The sequence below is a fragment of the Garra rufa genome, chromosome 1 (genome assembly GCF_049309525.1).
Source record: "Garra rufa chromosome 1, GarRuf1.0, whole genome shotgun sequence".
Classification (NCBI taxonomy): domain Eukaryota; kingdom Metazoa; phylum Chordata; class Actinopteri; order Cypriniformes; family Cyprinidae; genus Garra; species Garra rufa.
The window spans coordinates 34,911,420-34,931,295 of NC_133361.1; the positions used below are offsets into that span (position 1 = coordinate 34,911,420).

The following is a 19,876-nucleotide window of genomic DNA, read 5'->3' on the forward strand; positions in this document are numbered from 1 at the left end:
TTCTGTTCATTAAAGAATCCTGAAAAAAATCATCACTGTGTCCACAAAAATATTAAGCAACAGTTGTTTTCAGCATTGATGATAAAAATAAATGTTTCTTGATCATGATTTCTGAAGAATCCTGTGACACTGAAGACTGAAGTAATGATGCTGAAAATTCAGCTTTGACATCACAGGAATAAATTACATTTTAAAATATATTTAAAAATACAAAACAGTGAAAAAAAAATTAAACTGTAACTTGTAAACAATATTTTACAACATTCCTCTTTTACTGTAGATTTTATTTTAATGCAGCCTTGATGAGCAAAAAGACTTTCCAAAACATGAAAAATATTTCTGACCCCAAACTTTTGAATGGTAGTGTGCATAATTTTCCACACACACTGCGAGTCAAAAGTTTTTGAACAGTAAGATTTTTAATGTTTTTTTAAAGAAGTCTCTTCTGTTTACCAAGCTTGCATTTATTTGATTCAAAATACAACAAAAGCAGTAATTTTGTAAAATATTTTTTACTATTTAAACGATTGACTACTATTTAAAATATAGTAATTCTGTCTATTTGACTATATTTCAAAAAGTAATTTATTCCTGTGATCAAAGCTAAAGCATCATTAGCATCATTACTCTTTTATTTTATTTTTTTTGGGGGGAAAGAAATGAAGAAAATAAGTAATTAAGGATGCTTTAAATTGATCAAAAGTGATGGTAAACACATTCATAATGTTACAAAAGATTTCTATTTCTGTTAAGCACTTTCTATTATTTAAAGAAACCAAAAATAATTCTACCCAGTTGTTTTCCATATAATAATAATACTAATAATAATAATAGTAATAAATGTTTTTTTGAGCAGCAAATATGAATATTCAGATGATTTCTGAAGGATCATGTGACTGAAGTAATGATGGTAAAAATTCAGATTTAAAATCACAGGAATAATTTACATTTTTAAAATATTCAAATTGAAAACAGTTATTTCGAATAAGAGAAAATATTTCAAAATTGTACTATTTTTGCTGTACCTTGGATCAAATAAATGCAGGCTTGGTGAGCAGAAGAGTCTTTCATTAAAAACATTAAAAATCTTTTGACTGGTAGTGTAATTTTCTACACGTTTCTCTACTGACAAGACATATACCCCCGGTTTCACAGACAGGGCTTAAGCCTAGTCCTAGACTAAAATGTAAGTCTGAGCTGTTTCAACTGAAATAAACTTGCACTGACTGATCTTAAAAATATATCAGTGCCTTTTTTTGTTTTGTTTTAAGATGCACACCAGTAATGTTTTTTTCTAAGCATGTTTATAAAAATTACTTAAATGTCCTAATTGATCTATGGCCTATTCCTGGCTTAGTCTAAGCCCTGTCTGTGAAACCGGGCCATAATGGCCTACAAAGCTCATAAATAATAAAAAAAATGAAACTTCACTAGTGCCTCTTTTTCATCCAGTCAACTTTTTGTAACTTTCAAACTGAAACTTTTCTGAACTGTTACTATATAACCAATTTACATTTAATAGCAGTGCCTCTAAGCCACTTGAGAAACTATTTCAAAACAATTTCAGGGCCCAAATCAAAATCAAAATGCTTTGTTAAAATGCAAACATTAACCCAAAGGTTATGCAGAAAGTTTCTCAGACAATTAAGTATTCATTATGATAAACATTTCCTTCTAAATAACTCAATGCACAGGAAAGGTTCAAGCTGCATTGATTAAACATCATCAAATTAACCTCGGGAAATATCTGTGCTATATTTTAATAGTAATGTGACAAAGTGCTACATCACTTCTTGTATGGTGCGAGCAGCTTTCCAGTTGAGTGAGATTCACAATAATTAAACACATTCTCCTGTTTTTCATTTGCAGTCTGGGTCATCTCTTTGTTTGAATGATTGGATGGTATAAATGAATCAGTGGAAGAAAAAAAAGCAATTCTTTGTCCTTTACACATGTGCTCCACAGTTCTAGTTTGCTTTTGGTAGCAGATGACATTTCACTGTCCTGCAATTAGATACCGTGAAATGTTTTCTACTTGTTGATATTTAATAGCAGTGGCTTTAATTACAGCAGTACAATGTATTCAGATGAACTGACCTTCAACAGTTAGTTTTTTTTAGCTTTGGTTTCCATGGTGCGAAGTATCTCTTAGCCGTGATACAGTGTTGTTGAACTTTTATAGCTGAGTGCATGTTAGCAGCAAGCGCACAGTATTTGTTGAAAGTGATTCAGTTGGAGCTGTTCCCCACAGAGAGATTATTGTCCCATCAGCAGGAACTTTAGGATCGCCTGCTGCCCCGTTTAGGTGAAGTGTGCCAAGATAAAGTGACAAAAACTGATGACAAAAAGTCTGCAGGAGGAGTTCAGAAGCCCTGTATGAGAGACTTTCTGTTGATGACATGCCTCCTAAAATCTGTCAGTCTTTCTCATAGCGTTTTGCAACATTTAAAAAATATATTTTTTTAAATTTAAGATTTATGTAATTTAATTGCCAAATTGACATGCATTTTGGTTTAAACATTCACAAACTAATATACTAATGTGATACTTGTCACGCATTTTTTGTCAGTTATCAGTAATGGCATAGTTTGTTATTAGAAATTTGTGTTTATTTGTTTGTTTAAATAATCATTTTCAAAATGCATTCATTTAAAGGGATAGTTCCCCCCCAAAATTAAATTCTGTCATTAATTACTCACGTAAATGTCGTTCCAAACTTGTAAGACCTTTGTTCATCTTCAGAACACAAATTAGGATATTTTTGATGAAAACTGAGAGCTTTCTGATCCTTCATAGACAGCAACACAACTGACACGTTCAAGGCCCAGAAAGGTAGTAAGGAGATTGTTAAAATAGTCCATGTGACATTGGTGATTCAACCGTAATTTTATTAAGCTACTCAAGTACTTTTTTGCGCAAAAAAAGAAAATAATTACTTTATTCAACAATTTCTTCTCTTCTGTGTCAGTCTTCGACGCTCATTCACTAGAGTAACAGAAGGGACAGAAGAGAACACAGAAGAGAATAAAAGTCCTTGTAAATTGAAAGTCCTTGTAAATTGGAGAGGAGAGGTTTTGCCCACTGTAGATCAATTGGAAAGTGTTATTTTTGTTTTCTTTGAGCACAAAAAGTATTCTCGTAGCATAACATTACAGTTAAACCACTGATGTCACATGGACTATTTTGACAATGTTCTTACAACCTATGTGGGCCTTGAATGTCGCAGTTGCATCATTGTCTATGTAGGGTCAAAAAGATCTTGGATTTCTTCCAAAATATTTTAATTTGTGTTCTGAAAATGGAACAAGATTCAGTTTAAATGTACGAGACTAAAACACATTGGATTTATTAATGAGAAATGTATAAACATGCATATTGTGTAATTGAAGTCAAAAGTTTACAAACACCTTGCAGAATCTGCAAAATGTTAATTATTTTACCAAAATAAGAGGGATCATACAAAATGCATGTTATTTTTTATTTAGTACTGACCTGAATAAGATGTTTCACATAAAATATGTTTACATATAGTCCACAAGAGAAAATAATAGATGAATTTATAAAAAAAATTACCCTGTTCAAGGGTTAACACTTGATTCTTAATACTGTGTTGTTACCTGAATGATCCACACCTGTGGATTTTATTTTTTTTATTTATTTTTTTGTGCTAGTTGTTCAACAGTTGAACTGCCCGCTGTTCTTCAGAGAAATCCTTCAGATTACACAATTTATTTGAATTTGTAAGTGTAAATTATTTTGTTTTCTGGGGAAAATGTGAATATTTTCTGTAGCTTCTGAAGGAAAAAAATATGATATTTAGGCAAAATAAGAAAAATGTACACATATTCATTCCGTTCAAAAGTTTTCACCCCCCAGCTCTTCATGCATCATTTTTTCTTCTGGAGCATCAGTGAGCGTTTGAACCTTCTGTAATAGTTGCCTATGAGTCCCTCAGTTATCCTTAGTGTGAAAAGATGGATCTCAAAATCATACAGTCTTTGTTGGAAAGAGTTCAAATACACAAAAATGCTGAAAAGCCAAAGAATTTGTGGGATTTTTCTGAAGAACAGCAGGCAGTTTAACTGTTAAGGACAAACAAGGAACTCATGAACAACTATCACACAGCTGTGGATCAATCAGGTAACAACACCGTATTAAGAATCAAGGGTATGCAAACTTTTGAATAAGGTCATTTTTTATAAATTCAACTGTTATTTTCTCTTGTGGACTATCTATAAACGTCTTCTATGTGAAATATGTTATTCAGGACAGCACTAAATAAAAATAACAAGCAGTTTGTATGATCCCGCTTATTTCGATAAAATAATTACCATTTTGCAGATTCTGCAAGGTGCATGCTGACTTTTGACTTCAACTGTATACGTCATTCAAATGCATAAATCTTACATTTAGGAGTGTATTTTTCACCATTTGTTTCTTCAACATGGTGGTCTTTCCTGACTTTCTTCTTACTTTTCTCTTTTTCTTTCCCCAGGTGTCCTTTTCCTGCAGTTTGGAGATGAGACCAGACGCGTTCATATCACTCACGAGCTCAACAGTCTGGAGACCTTGCATGCACTCATCGTGCACATGTTCCCTCAGAAGCTGACAGCGGGAATGCTGAAGTCCCCGAACACAGCCATCTTGATCAAAGACGAAGCGAGGAACGTCTTCTACGAGCTGGAGGACGTGAGGGACATACAGGACCGCAGTATCATTAAAATCTATCGCAAAGAGCCCATCTATGCCTCCTATCCTGCGGCACATCTGGCCAACGGAGACCTCAGGGTGAGATATTCCTTTTGCACATTGTTTGCCATCTTATATTGTCTCAACATTGGCTTATGGGTAAAAGAAGGCACCAAGAATGATCCATATTTAAAGAATGTTTTCCAAGACAAAATAAGAAATCAGAAGGTTAAGGATGTAGATCTCAGTATGTGGTGAGATGAAAGGCAGACCGAACTTTCAAATTGACACCACGGTTCTTTTTTGCGTGTTAAATATTTTAAAGGGAAGTACCCGTTGTTTGATCCATTGAGCGACGTCTTTCAGATTTGGATGTTCTTGAACTTGGAGGTTTTTGAATTATGCACAGTTTTTGGCACATCACTTGGGAGTTCGTTTCACTTTGTGAGCTTGCTGTGCTACCACAGGAGTTTGATGTGGGTTGACTTTGAAATGCAATCATCTTGCGTCACTCTGTTGATCAAATGTTCGTTTTTACTTCTCTAGTGTGAGACGTCTTTACCATTTCATACTCTCTGCTTTTAGACACAAGTCTCTCGGCTAACATTAGACATTAGTCTGTTAATGTATGCAAATGTTTGTTTGTGTGGGGTGTACTGCATGCGTGCACAGATGTCTGAGTGTGTGTGTTGTCAGGGTTGGGAAAGTAGAATAGGTTTTCAACTCATTTAGACTTAAATCAGTGTAATTAATCACTGACTGCTTGTTTGTATGATAACGAGGTGCTAAAGATTTATAGGCTAAAGATTTACATCCACAACAGATTTTTGGTGTAACAAAATGTAATACAATATTGTTAATGTTTAATTTATTTAGTGTATATTAAGGACCAGTAAATATTTACACACTAAAAGAGTTACTTAATTCAGGGGTTTTCAAACTTTATGGACTAGGTATAAAGTATAATGATTCTGTCATAAAATATAAAGACAGCTACAGTGCCCTCCACAAATATTGGCACCCTTGGTAAATATGAGCAAAGTAATAAATAAATATATATTTATATTTACGATTTATATTACACCAGGGCAACTATGAGCATGAAATTGTCCAGCCATGACTTTGTTGCACAGGATTATAATTATGAGGAGCACAAAGGCCAAACTCCCTTAATCGTCCATCACAAGGAGTAAAACCAAAGAATATCGTTCTGATCCAAGAATAGAGCTAAAGCATTGATAATAATTAAGAATAATTAAGAAGTTCCAATCAACAGCAAATGTTACAAATCTGCCTGGAAGAGGACATGTGTCTATATAGTCCTAATGCACGCTAAGGAGGAGAGTTTCAGTGGCCAAAGACTCTTCAAGGATCACAGCTGGAGAACTGCAGATATTAGTTGAGTCTTGCGGCTAGAAAGCCTAAAAAACGGTCACATAGCCCCTACATCACCACATGTTGTTTCGTTTTCAGAAAAATCCTGCTTACTCATCCAAAAATGAACTCCAGCTTATTCAGTTGTCAGATATGACTGGAACTTCAAATAGGACTGGCTTCTATGATCAGATGAACCAAAAAAAAGAGCTTTTTGGCAGCAAACACTGAAGATGGGTTTAGTGCAAACAGGGATAAAAAGTACCCCATGCCCACAGTTAAAGATACTGCAGGATCTTTAATATTGTAGGCCTGTTTTTCTGCCAGAGATCCTGGACATCTTGATTAGATACATGGCATCATTATTTCAATCAGATACCAATAGATAAAAAAAAAAATATATATATATAGACCTGACTGCCTCTGTTATGGTCGTGGCTAGATCTTCCATCAGGACAATGATCCAGAACAAACATCAAAACACAAAAAATGTGTCACTGAGGACACAATGAAGCTTCTGCCATGGCCGTCCCAGTTCCCTGACCTGAACCCTGTAGAAAATAAGTGGGGTGAACTGAAGAGGGGAAGCACCAACATAGAGCTGTGAATCTAAAGAATCTGGAGAGATTCTGTATGAAATAATGGCCTCTGATTTTAGCCAGGTGTATTGCAAACGTATCAGGCATTATAGGAGAGATTCAGAGCTGTTATCTTGGGAAAAGGACTTTATAATAATTAGGTGCTAGTAATTGTGGCCAACATTTCCCCCCAACTTTCCATTTATTATGTTTTGAATGAAAGATCAAAAGGATAAACAATGCTGATTTATTTCCACAGCTGCCTTTGCTCATATTTACCAAGGGTGCCAATATTTGTGGAGGGCACTGTATATGTATTTATTTATGAAAGCAATATTATTAGGTGTGATATTTTAAAGACAACATTTCTAAAATTCAAAAATTTATTTTTAAGTTTTTTTTTTAAAGATTTATTTTTGGCATTTTTGCCTTTAATGTGATAGGACAGATCAGAATAGTCAGGAAGCGAAGTGGGAGAGAGATAGGAGGCGGGATTGGGAAAGTTCCTCGAATCAGGATTTAAACATGGGATGCCCGGAGCGCAATGACGCTGTATGTTGGTGCACTGCCAACAAGGCTATCTGCGCCGATTTTTTTTTTTTAACAATTTTATTTTTATTTTTCACATTTTGTTTAATTCTTTGTTTCTTTTTTTTCTTTTGAAAATTAATGTGACTCTGGACCATAAAATCAGTCATAAGGGTCAATTTTTTCAAAATTGAGATTTATACATTATCTGAAAGCTAAATAAATAAGCTCTCCATTGAAGTATGGTTAGTTATAAGACAGTGTTTAACTAAAACTCCTTCAAAATCTGGAATCTGAGGGTCCAAAAAAAATCAACATTTTGAGAAAATCACCTTTGAATTGTCCAAATGTTCTAAGCAATGCATATTACTAATCAGAACTTAGGTTTTGATGAATTTATGATAGGAAATGTACAAAATATGTCTTCATGGAATGTTGTGGTCTTTGTTTAATATCCTAATGATTTTTGGCATTAAAGAAAAATCGATCATTTTGACCCATACAATGTATTTTTGGCTATTGCTACAAATATACCCATGCTACTTAAGACTGGTTTTGTGGTTCAGGGTCACAAATAATAAAAATATTGTCTGAAAATGTTTACTTTTAAGTTGAGTATTTTTTTTATCTACCCACTTTTGGAGGAATGTCAAACTTTTAAACTGCCCATAGGATTAAATAATTATGTTTAATTAAAATTTAAATGGTATCTGATTAGATAAAATAAAACAGCAATAATATTCATTTTAATGCATTAAAATGATTAAATAGAACTTAATTAATCATGTTCACTTTGCTAGTCCAAAAAAATAGGACCTCCTAGCGTGCACTTACAGCACACTAGGACCCCAGTTTGAAAAATTTCACCTGGTTTCATTACTTATAATTCCCATCCCAAGTGTTTATGCAGTGTGTGTGTGTGTGTGTGTGTGTGTGTGTGTGTGTGTGTGTGTGTGTGTGTGTGTGTGTGTGTGTGTGTGTGAGAGTGATTGTGCATTTTCTGTTTTAAATTAAAAATACTGTACAAAAATTCAACACTCTAAAATGGAACTTTAGTTTTTTTAGGTTAATTGCTGCTTTCATATTTTAAATCAAATAAAATCGGTTCCGAAGTGGCAGCCTGCAGTGACAAGCTCATTGCACCTTTTGACTACTTTGAATTTATTCAAATTACTACTCGAGTTGAAACTCCACAGCCCTTTGCTGTTTGTGTGTGTGTGAGTGAATATATAAAGCCCATTTCACTGTCATCAGCAGAACTCTGGACAGAACCTGTCAACTGCTCCCTGGAGTGTGTACTTGCATTCGCGTTAGTGTGTCCATGTATGCGGTCTAACAAGCTATATTTCTGTAATGCTTCAGTAAGTTTGACTATAGAGTAGGGGAACAAAAGGGAGCATAGACGAAGAGGGGAAGGAAAAGAAACAAGAAATATAAAGAAAAGTACTTTAAGATAAAACAAAACAAGCCATGGAATAAATGCAAGTTAAGTGACAAGCAGATGTAAAATATATAGAATGATATGCAGGACATAGCACAGGAAAGGTGAGAATGAAAGATACAGACGCAACAAGGCAGAAAAAAGGATCTATTAGATGAGTGTGGGTTTCCTGGTCTTTGTGAATGGAGAGTTTAAAAGCTCTTCCTTCTGCTCATTGTAGCTTAGTAAAGTATATGCGCTCACTCAGAAGCGGTAGTGAAATCTGAATACAGTGTCATGTAATCCAATGTTATGCCAGTAGCTTTAGCTAGGCTGGGTGAAAGGAGTGAATAGGGTGAATGGAGCTCCCCGGAGTTGAATTACAGACAGATGAAAAGAAAGGGTGAGAGAGAAGGAGAGAATAGGGGCAATGAGTCTAGCGATCCGCTCTTGGTTTCGTGCTAAACCTCAGAGGATTGTTTGTGCTTTGAGAAGTTTGATTTGTCAGTAGCACATTTTCACTTTTGAATGATTTTTGGCAAATTTCTTTAACACTTCTAATTATAAATGTTACTGAATTATTCAACTAAACAGGTGGCTTTTCAGTTTTTTTTAAAAAAAAAGGTGCTTATTACTATAGATTTCTGTAGGATTTTAAACATTCTATTATGAATAATAGAAAACAAACACTTTTAGAAAAAGTTATATTTGTAATGTAATGCAAAGTAATGTAATGCTTGACAGATCTTGTCTGAATTCTGAATTAATATATTTAAAGGATTAGTTCTCTCCAGAATAAAATTTTTCTATTTTTTTTTAGTGCAGCTTCAAAGGGCTCTACAGCCGAGGAATCGGTTGGTCATTTTTCTAAAAATTAAAAAAAAATTATATTTTTTTACCACAAATGCTGGTCTTGCATTTATGCGTTCATGACTTCACATTACGCAGTCACGTTAGAAAGATCACACGTGATGTAGACGAAAGTACCGACCCAGTATTTACAAGGCGAACATGCAACTAAAGTCAAACGCCCTTTACAAAAAAAGCTAAAACAACGATGTCAGGCAATTTTGAAGTTGGAGGAGAAATTGAGATGTTGAGTTTTTCGCCCTACTTTACCTTTTTTAACACAGTACACAGATGAAGAACTAATCACGTGTGACCTTTCCAACATGATTATGTAATGCATTAAGTCGTATACTTCATAGAGCTAGTGCAAGATAAGCATTTGTGGTTAAAAAGTATATAGATTTCAGTTTTTTGGGAAAATAACTATCATTTCACTATATAAGACCCTTATTTCTCGACTGAGATTGTGTAGTTTTGAAACTGCATTGAAACTGCAATATGGACTTTCAAACCATTGGCTTCCATTGAAGTCCACTACATTGAATGTTTTCCTCTTTTATTTCTTTTTGACTGAAGAAAGACATGAACATTTTTGATGACATGGGGGTGAGTAAATTCAACGTAAAAATTTACAGATAATTTTCTCACCCCCTTGTCATCCAAGATGTTCATGTCTTCCTTGTTTCAGTCGTAAAGAAATTATGGTTTTTGAGGAAAAAAATTCAGGAATGTTCTCCATATAGTGGACTTCTATGGTGTCCACATGTTTGAACTTCCAAAATGCAGTTTAAATGCAGCTTCAACGGGCTCTAAACGATCCCAGCCGAGGAAGAAGGGTATTATCTAGCAAAACGATTGGTTATTTTCTAAAAAAAAAAAAAAAAAAAAAGAAAAGACAATTTATATGCTTTTTAACCTTAAATGCTCATCTTGTCTAGCTCTGCGTGAACTCTGTGCACTCCGGTTCAATACAGTTAGGGTATGTCGAAAAACTCCCATCTCATTTTCTCCTCTAACTTCAAAATCATCCTACATCACTGTTGTTGTTTTTTTTTTGTAAAGGGTGTTTGACCCTCCTTGCACGTTCACTTTGTAAACACTGGGTTCGTACTTCTGCAGTGATGTAGGATGATTTTGAAGTTAGAGGAGAAAATGAGTTTTTCAACATACCCTAACTGTATTGAACCGGAGTGCACAAAGTTCACACAGAGCTAAACAAGACAAGCATTTAAGGTTAAAAAGCATATAAATACCCTAACTGTATTCACCCGGAATGCACAGAGTTCATACAGAGCTAGACAAGATGAGCATTTGAGGTTAAAAAGTATAGAAATTGTATTTTTATTTTTTTTTAGAAAATAATATTATACTAATTATTATATTCATTTTGCTAGATAAGACCCTTCTTATCTTATCATTTAGCCCTTTGAAGCTGCATTTAAACTGCATTTTAGAAGTTCAAACTTGGGGGCACCATAGAAGTCCACCACATGGAGAGAAATCCTGAAATGTTTTCCTCAAATAACATCATTTCTTTATGACTGAAGAAAGAAAGACATGAACATCTTGCATGACAAGGGAGTGAGTAAATTATCTGTTAATTTTTGTTCTTGAAGTGAACTTCTCCTTTAAGTTTTCACTTGTAATAGTATGAACACAAATGGTACTCCCTTCACGGAAAGACATCCCTTAATGTTTTCTACAGTATGTTCATGTATTCAATTTTTCTTCTTCTGTGACTCATATTCATAAAATTCTCATTTTTTTTCTCTGTCTTATTATAGAGAGAGATGGTTTACTCATCCCGGGATTCTTCACCCACCCGTCGCCTCAACACTCTCCCTTCCTCTACTGCTTCTCCGTCCTCTGGCTCCCCTTCCCGATCCCGCCTCTCCTACAGCGGAGGTCGTCCCCCTTCTTTTGCTGGTCCGGGTCACCCTCACCAACAGGGTCCCCAGCATCCGTCCCACTCCCACCACCCTTCTCCCTCTCATGCACAGGCTCAAGGCCTAACCCCTTCTTCCTCGGCCATCCTGGAGCGGCGTGATGTCAAACCCGACGAGGAGATGTCTGGTAAAAGCATGGTCCTCTTGAAGAATGAAGGTCTTTATGCTGATCCCTACAGCTTGGTGCACGAGGGTCGGCTAAGTATCGCTTCTACTCAGTCACTGGCCACCATCGCCGACCCCTTCGGCTTTCCGGTGTCAGGAGGTCTGTACCGCAGAGGTTCGGTCCGGTCTCTCAGTACATACTCAGCTGCAGCGCTGCAAAATGACCTGGAGGACAGCCTGTATAAGCCTGGAGGTTCTCTATATTCTGATACCTACAACAGCTCCACACTGGGCATGGGCTTTCGTCTGCCGCCCTCTTCTCCACAGAAGATTCCTGACGTGCAGCTTCGCGAGAGGGATTCATTCACTGGGTCTCCCAGCCGAGGGTCACCTGTGAGAACCACCTTCCGCAAAGACTCTGCTTCCTCTTCAGTGTTTGTGGAGAGTCCAAAGTCCAGACCCAGCTCCAGTTCCGAACCCCTAGGAGACGGGAAGGGATCTGGATTTGGGTCATCATTGTCTGGGGGCGAGACGGACACACGGTGAGCATTAGCAAAAGTACATGAGGTTATTTATGACCCTGAAGCACAAAACCAGTCTTAAGTAGCACGGGTATATTTGTAGCAATAGCCAAAAATACATTTTATGGGTCAAAATGATCAATTTTTCTTTTAGGCCAACAAATCATTAGGATATTAAGTAAAGATCATTTTCCATGAAGATATTTTGTAAATTTCTTACCGTAAATATATCAAAACTTAATTTTTGATTAGTAATATGCATTGCTAAGAACTTCATTTTCAGAACTTTAAAGGTGTTTTTTTCAGTGTTTATATTTTTTTTTTGCACCCTCAGATTCCAGATTTTCAAATAGTTTTCAAATAATAATATCTCGCCAAATATTGTCGTATCCTATCCAAACCATTCATCAATGAAAAGCTTATTTAGCTTTCAGATAATGTATAAATTTAATTTTTTTTAAATTGACCCTTATGACTCCATGGTTTTGTTGTCCATTGACACATTTATGCACTTCTTCATTGACAAGAACTGTGCGCCGGTCTACGCACTCTAAACACAAATCAATAAACAGTGTTTATGGTAAGAAAAATATTTTTTTAATCAAAAAATATATTTCTTATGCTTTCCCAGGCTGCATTTATTTGATCAAAAATACAGAAAAACATAATGTTTATTACAATATTATTACAATTTAATAAATATTATTACAATTTAAAAGATGTTTTCCTTTTCAATTAACAAACAACAAAAAAGGTAATTATATCATAGAGAGAAGCCTTACAGGCCCTAATGACTGGGTCAACATCAGTACATCTTATAAAAATTAGATAATTTGATCCCTTTATTTATTTATTTTTTTTTGGGAAAGTATTTATTTAGGAACACATGTTATTGTTGTTCACTTCATAGTTACACCACATGACATTATTCATTAGTTATTAATGAATTAGTCATTCATTAGTCATTTCAAAATAATTTGAAACCAACATGATTATATAGAATGCACTCGTAAGAACTTGTTTGCCTTATTTATTTTTGCCATTGTCTTGACTGAGGTCTCAAATCCTGCTTCTTGTGAGCCACTGTCCAGTAATCAAGGTCTTAAAGGGATAGTTCACCCAAAAATTTTAATTCTGTCATAATTCTGTTCCAAAACTGTAAGACCTTCAATCCTCTTTAGAAAACAAATTAAGAGTCTAACACAGAAGAGAAGGTCTTGTTGAATAAAGTCGTTATTTTTGTTTTACTCATAGCTTCATAATATTACGGTTGAACCACTGATGTCACATGGACTATTTCAACAAAGTCCTTACTACCTGTTTGGACCTTGAATGTGGTAGTTGTGTTGCTTTTTATACAGGGTCAGAAAGCTCTTGGATTTAATCAGAAATATTTTAATTTGTGTTCTGAATATAAACGGATGGGTTTGGAATGACATCAGGATGAGTAATTAATGACAGAATTTTCGTTTTTGGGTGAACTATTCCTTTAAAGATAACTAGACATTGGCTTTCCACGATCAGGATTGAACACCCCTGCTCTAGGCAATCCGGTTAGGGGAAATGTTGCTGTCTTTGGACAGATTTGACTGCCAGTAATAGATGATCTACAAACTAGATGCTGGAAAATGTATGTTAAAGCAATGTAAACTTATACATTTTCTATCTGTGTCGTTAGCAGGGATCGTATGGAGGCAATGGAAAAGCAGATAGCCAGTCTGACTGGACTGGTTCAGAGCGTCCTAACCCGAGCACCAGACAGCGACAGCACGTAAGACATAACTATACATCCACAAAGCCATCTATGATCCATTTACATGGAACCAAGGCCAATCAGATGCTCACTTACATTGACAACCAACCTATAAATGCCATCCCACTCGTACAAGCTTCTGATAAGGCAGTCACAATAAGCATTTGACACATAAAGGCAATTGTACATGTTGCACAGCAAATGTGAGTTGACACAGTCAAATTTTTATAGAAAAATAAATAGCATTTTGTAGTTACATTTTTTCATAATTTACAGTAATCACAATTTAGAGATGCTTTGTTAGTATTGAGCTAAAGCAATGGGGTTTTTTTTTTTTTTTGCTAACATGGTCTATGCCACCTCTCATGTGTATGGAAAACAGACTGCGTACCATGTAAAATGTCCTTAAAACTAAAACACCAGTTTACACAATACATTCAACCATTTCACACATGCTCACTGTTGTTCTCATGGAACCATTTTGCTATCATGCAGCAATATCTTGTGTTCTCTTGTTTGCTATATAGCCATTGGCTTTTCTTATGTTTCATAAGCTTGCAAAAATCTCTTCACTTGCTGACTGTAAAGTGTTTGTATTGAAATTGTTTGTGCTGGTGGTCTTTTTTGTCCTGCGATGGCCATGAGTCTTTTCTTACCCGATGCTTCGATGTTGCTGGACATTTATTATCATTCACATTCGATGTGACAAATCATTCACGTCAGTTTTTTAGAAAAGTAAATGAATATTTTTAGATTCTCAAAAACCTCAAAAAGAGTGTTGAGTAAAGAGCATTAAATAGAGATCATACGATTATTATATAAAGAGTAAGGCGTTTAATTCAGAGTAGATAGAGTTAGGATAGAAAGTAGAGAGTTTATTAACAAAAAAGTGGAAAAAGTCAGATAATCAGTGCACTTAGTGTTCAGAAGGATTTTGTTCAAAATCTTATTGTGCTGAAATTTGCTTATACTTGACACTGGTGCGAATAGGCCTAAAAGACACTGTTAAATGGTTTGTTCACCAAAAAAGAATGAAAAACCTCACCCTCATGTCGTTCCAAATTCAGACCTTCGTTCATCTTTGGAACACAAAATTAAGATATTTTTGATCAAATTAGAAACCTTTTTGAATCTGCATAGACACCAATGGAACTGACACGTTCAAGGCCCAGAAAAGTAGTAAGGACATCATTAAAATAGTCAATGTGCCAACAGTGGTTCAACCGTCATGTTACAAAGCTACAAGAATAATTTTTGTGCGCTAAGAAAACAAAAACAAAATGTGTCGTGGAACTTTCATGAACACACATCAAAGACTGAAACGTAAGAGAAAAAATTATTTAATTAAGTTGCTGTTTTTGTTTTCTTTGCGCACAAAAAGTATTCTTGTAGAGTTATAACATTTCGGTTGAACCACTGATGTCACATGACTATTTTAACTCAAACAAATTGTAATAATAAAAGTAGCATTATACAAGTTAAATAGCGTAACACTTTATTAGCCATAGAGAAGGCTAGTGTAGTCTTGCTGTAGCGCAGTGCGTGTTAGAGTAGTGTAGTGTCAGTGTAGTAATAGGTGTTGTAGTACAGTGGTAGTATCATGGCTGTATGATCCTCAGATGCGGCCTGCTGCGTCTCTGCATGATGGCGGGCTGCCCTCCGGACCAAGGGGCGGACTTTTCACGGCCCTTCCCTTTCTCTTCCAGCGAGAAGACCGAATCCACCAGCGACGGCTCCGCCACAGGAAGTGAGTCCGGCTACTCCTTTATGGTTGTCCAAAGCAGTTGTGAGGCAGGCTGTAAAACTAATGCCTGGAATATTGTGTTCTTAGTAGATCAGTCTGGCCCAAGTATAAAAACTGCTGATCTCAGACAGGCCTTTGACGTGGAGATCTTAAAACCACCAGACGTGATTATTTATCAGAGTGCACTTGAATTGTTGTCACTCCTTTGTTCTTTATTTTTTTGTCAGAATAACCTTGATGTGTTCACGGATATTGCTTGGTACTCTTTTTTTTTTTTGTTGTTGTTAGTTTTCAATTTTGTTCCTTCTCAAATCCATAACCGGTGTCCTCAGAGAGCGTCTTGATCCATGGCCAAGCCTTCAAAGGCTGCAGCCAGAGTTTTGATTTGCTAGATTTGTCTTTGAAGGTTCTCCACGGTTAAGAGAGGTGAGTTTAAGTCGACTCGCTCCTCAGTAAAGGGCCATTGAGAGAGTTTCCCATAAGTCCTAGTCTCCCCTTTTGAATCAAATCCACGACAAGTCCAATTCAGCACTCTGTTTCTTTACTTTATGATGGTTATTTAGTTAACTGCAAGCTGAAAGCTTCTAATGTATGTTACAGCTGGCCGGCTGAAGAAGAAAGGTAGCCTTGTCTCTGCTCTGACATATTTAATGTGGATTGGCGTGTCTTTCCGGGTGTATGTAGTGGGCGTGTTTGTTTATATATATATATGTATATATATATACACGAAAACGTGATCCTTCTGTTTATTTAAAGAGATAGTTCACCCAAAAAAAGAAAATACATTCATTATTTACTCACCGTCATGTTTTTTCAAACCTGTATGAGTTTTTTCTTCTATTGAATACAAAATAAGGTATTTTGAAGGACGTTGATAATCAAACGTTTGACGGTAGCCATTACTTTCCCAAAGTGTGAAAACAGTGGATATCATCAACTGTTTGATTATCCACATTACAGGTTTGAAGTAACTTGAGAGTGAGTCAAAACTGTCCATTTTTAGTAGTTCACAAAATCGTGTGAACTATTCCTTTAAAACGTTAGTTCACCCAAAAATGAAAATTCTGTCATTAATGACTCACTCTCATGTCGTTCCAAACCCGTAAGACCTTCATTCTCCTTCAAAATACAAATTAAGGTATTTTGGATGAACTCTGAGAGCTTTTTGACCCTAAAAGGTAGTAAGGAAATCGTTAAAATAGTCAATGTGACATCAGTGGTTCAACCGTAAGGTTATGAAACTATGAGAATACTTTTTTTGTGCAAAGAAAACAGAAATAACTTTAACAAGTAGGTTAGGCTTGGCAAAAATTTCAAGTCGTGGTCAAACACGTCAAAGACTGACACAGCCCTGTTGAAAAAACAGCATGTGCTGGTTAGGTTTGTTTTGAAGGATTGCAACTAGTTTGAGCTGTTTAAGCTGGTCCTTAGTGATCATGAGCTGGTTATAAGTTGGTTATGAACTGGCTATAAGCAGGTCCTGTGGAAAGTTAGTTGCTTCTTAGGACCAGCTTAGGACCAACACATCACCAGCTTAAACCACCTCATAACCAACTGAGGAACAGCCTAAATCAGCTCATGACTTATAAGGACCATCTTAAACCAGCTGCCATGCTTCAAAACATACCTAACCAGCCTGTGCTGTTTTTTTCAACAGGGTGATGAGAAGAAATAGTTGAATAAAGTCATTATTTTTGTTTTCTTTGCACACAAAAAGTAATCTCCTCACTTTAGAAAATTACAGTTACACCACTGATGTCACATGGACTATTTTAACGTCCTTTTAATGTCCTTACTACATTTCTGGACCTTGAACATGTCAGTTGTTTTGCTGTCTATGCAGGGTCAGAAAGCTCTTGGATTTCATCAAAAAAATCTTAATTTGTTTTCCGAAGATGAATGAAGGTATTACAGGTTTGGAACAACATAAAGTTAAAAATAATGACAGAATTTTCACTTCTGTGTGAACTACCACTTTACTGCCTGTTCCCACTGTAGTTTTCTACGGTATCTCTCCTCTGTGACCTGCCTGCACTAGATATTTCTCTCCCTCAGTCTGTTTTCACTCCTAAACTTGACACATTCACACACTGAAAATGAAGTGTGGGCAGGATATGTTGGTTTTCACATTTCCTGAATCTTAGGCAATCAGTACATGTACACTTTTGTTAAAAAAAACAGCTGACTGGAGAGTGCTGGTCTCTCTGTATTCCTCACTAACAGCATGTTCCTGAATGGGTTCTGAAGGTGACAACACGCTTTGTGTGTGTGCGGGTCAATGTAACTCTGCATTAAAACACAAAAATGGATGGGTGTCGAGCAAAAGTCCTTCATCTGGTTTCTGGAGATCTTCCTTCCTGCAGAGTTTAGCCTTAATCCTAATCAAACAAACCCTATTTATTTAGCCAGGGTCATGGGGTTTACTTGATTGAAATTACAGCCAGATGTGTTAGAACATGGCTGGAACTAATACTGCGTTCAAATCCTCCTGGGAACAAGTTTGGAAATCATAATTATGACATTATGAAGTGATTTTGGTCATAATAAAATAGACTCGCTGAGCAATTTCATATTACCCTTTGTTTTCATTTACCGACTAAGACAGAAAGCTTTTTACAGCTAATGAAACAAAATCAAGAGCAAAATGCTTGCGTAGAGAATGCTGAGGAATGTACTTTGGTCTCCTCATAAACCAACTAAATAAATGACCATGTAAAATCATATTTAGCAGTGGTTTCCAAAAAAAAAAACTAAAAAACAAGCAGCTCAAAATGTTTCTTGAGCAGCAAATCAGCATATTAGACTGATTTCTGAAGAATCATGTGACACTGCAGAAATTCAGCTTTGTATATCACATTCTGTGCATTAGACATATTCGTTGTAGATGGAAGCAGCTTAAACTCTGTTGTAAGGTCGATCTCCAAAAACAGGACTAAACAATGCTGGTGTAGATGGGTAAGTGCGAAATAATTCATATTTGATTGAGTGTGTTTTTTGAGCTCACAGTGTTGACTCTTTGTCCTGTGTTGTGGTTATTAGCGCTGACTCCATCTGCCCCGCTGGCACTGATGCCTCCGCCTTCATCCGGAGGCTCTCAGGCCTCCACCGTCTCCAGGCTACAGATGCAGCTTCACCTGCACGACCTACAACAGAATGCCACCGATCTGCGCAAACAGCTTGCACAGCTTCGTAAAATGCAGGTAAGATGTTACAATCTCATGCATCTCGACACACAGCAGGTACCTGAACAGGCATGACGTGATAAAGCGGCATGTGATAAATCATGTTAATCTGAGTTTTTGTCCTCACCGTGGGTGACCATCAACAGCGTGGCATGTCGAGACAATTTGTCAGTTGCTCGGTTTCTATTTTCGACACGTCACACTAGGTAGTAATCTCATTTGGACTGCTCCACATAGCTGGTTATGAAACTTTAAATCAAACTTCAAAGGTGTTCTTATTGACTGTCATTTTATGGCTTATCGTGGCTTTCAGGGAGTCAAGGTACATCATATTTATTTATGTAGTGCTTTGTATAATACAGATTGTGTCAAAAAGCAGCTTTGCAGTAAAAGTGTTAATATTTCAGAATTCCTTATGAAACAAATTCAATTTCAGCTGTAAGCAGCTCTACAAAAGACAATAGTGTCATTCTTCAGCTCAATTTTGTTAATGTTGATTCAATTTAGTTTGGTAACAATGTAAACGTTACAAAGTTTGCCAGTTATGAAACAAATTCAGCTCAGCTGTAAGCAGCTCTGCAGAAGGCAATAGTGTCATTATTCAGCCCAGTTCTGTTGAATTTTGGGGAAACAATTGTTTCTTGATGTTCAAAACATTGTAATTTTGCTCCTACTTAGAAAAGTGTAACTTTTCTATTGACATCAGGTCTCACAGAATCCAATACTGCCCAAGTTCACATTAATTTGATAGCTATATACCAGTGGTGTATGGTGGTGTTCTGAAGTGAGGCGGCAAAGTCATCAAAGTTTTTTTTTTTTTTAATCAAATGTAAATTCACGTCCCAGTTGCATTTTCCTGGTTAAATAAACATTACTAGCACTATCCGAAAAAAAAAAAAAAAAAATCTGTTTTAGATTTACAATGTAATCAATATTCTATTTATTAAAGCCAAGTATGAATCTCATCAAGTTTCAAGTGTTTTTAAGCATTTCACATTTTTTCCAAAATAATAACTCAAGGCAGTAACAGTTTAAACAATATATTTTATTTGTGAACTTATGTCCAGCTATCTTTTTAATAGTTAACTTTTAACTATTTTTGAATTTTTAAGATCATCAGTCATCAAAGCTCTGTAAATATTAGTCATAGACACAGAGATTTACTTTAAATTTCACCAAGCTGATTA

At 35.8% G+C, this 19,876-nt stretch overlaps 1 protein-coding gene across 1 annotated transcript in view; it reads left to right on the top strand.

Moving 5' to 3' along the window:
* srcin1a (SRC kinase signaling inhibitor 1a) overlaps positions 1–19,876 on the top strand; it is a 115,303-nt gene that overhangs the window by 57,807 nt on the left and 37,620 nt on the right. Inside the window, exons 8-13 of the mRNA XM_073832441.1 lie at positions 4,496–4,788; positions 11,223–12,031; positions 13,689–13,781; positions 15,383–15,510; positions 16,108–16,128; positions 18,547–18,707. Of these exons, the coding sequence (XP_073688542.1) occupies positions 4,496–4,788; positions 11,223–12,031; positions 13,689–13,781; positions 15,383–15,510; positions 16,108–16,128; positions 18,547–18,707 (1,505 nt within the window). The remainder of the gene's footprint in view (positions 1–4,495; positions 4,789–11,222; positions 12,032–13,688; positions 13,782–15,382; positions 15,511–16,107; positions 16,129–18,546; positions 18,708–19,876) is intronic.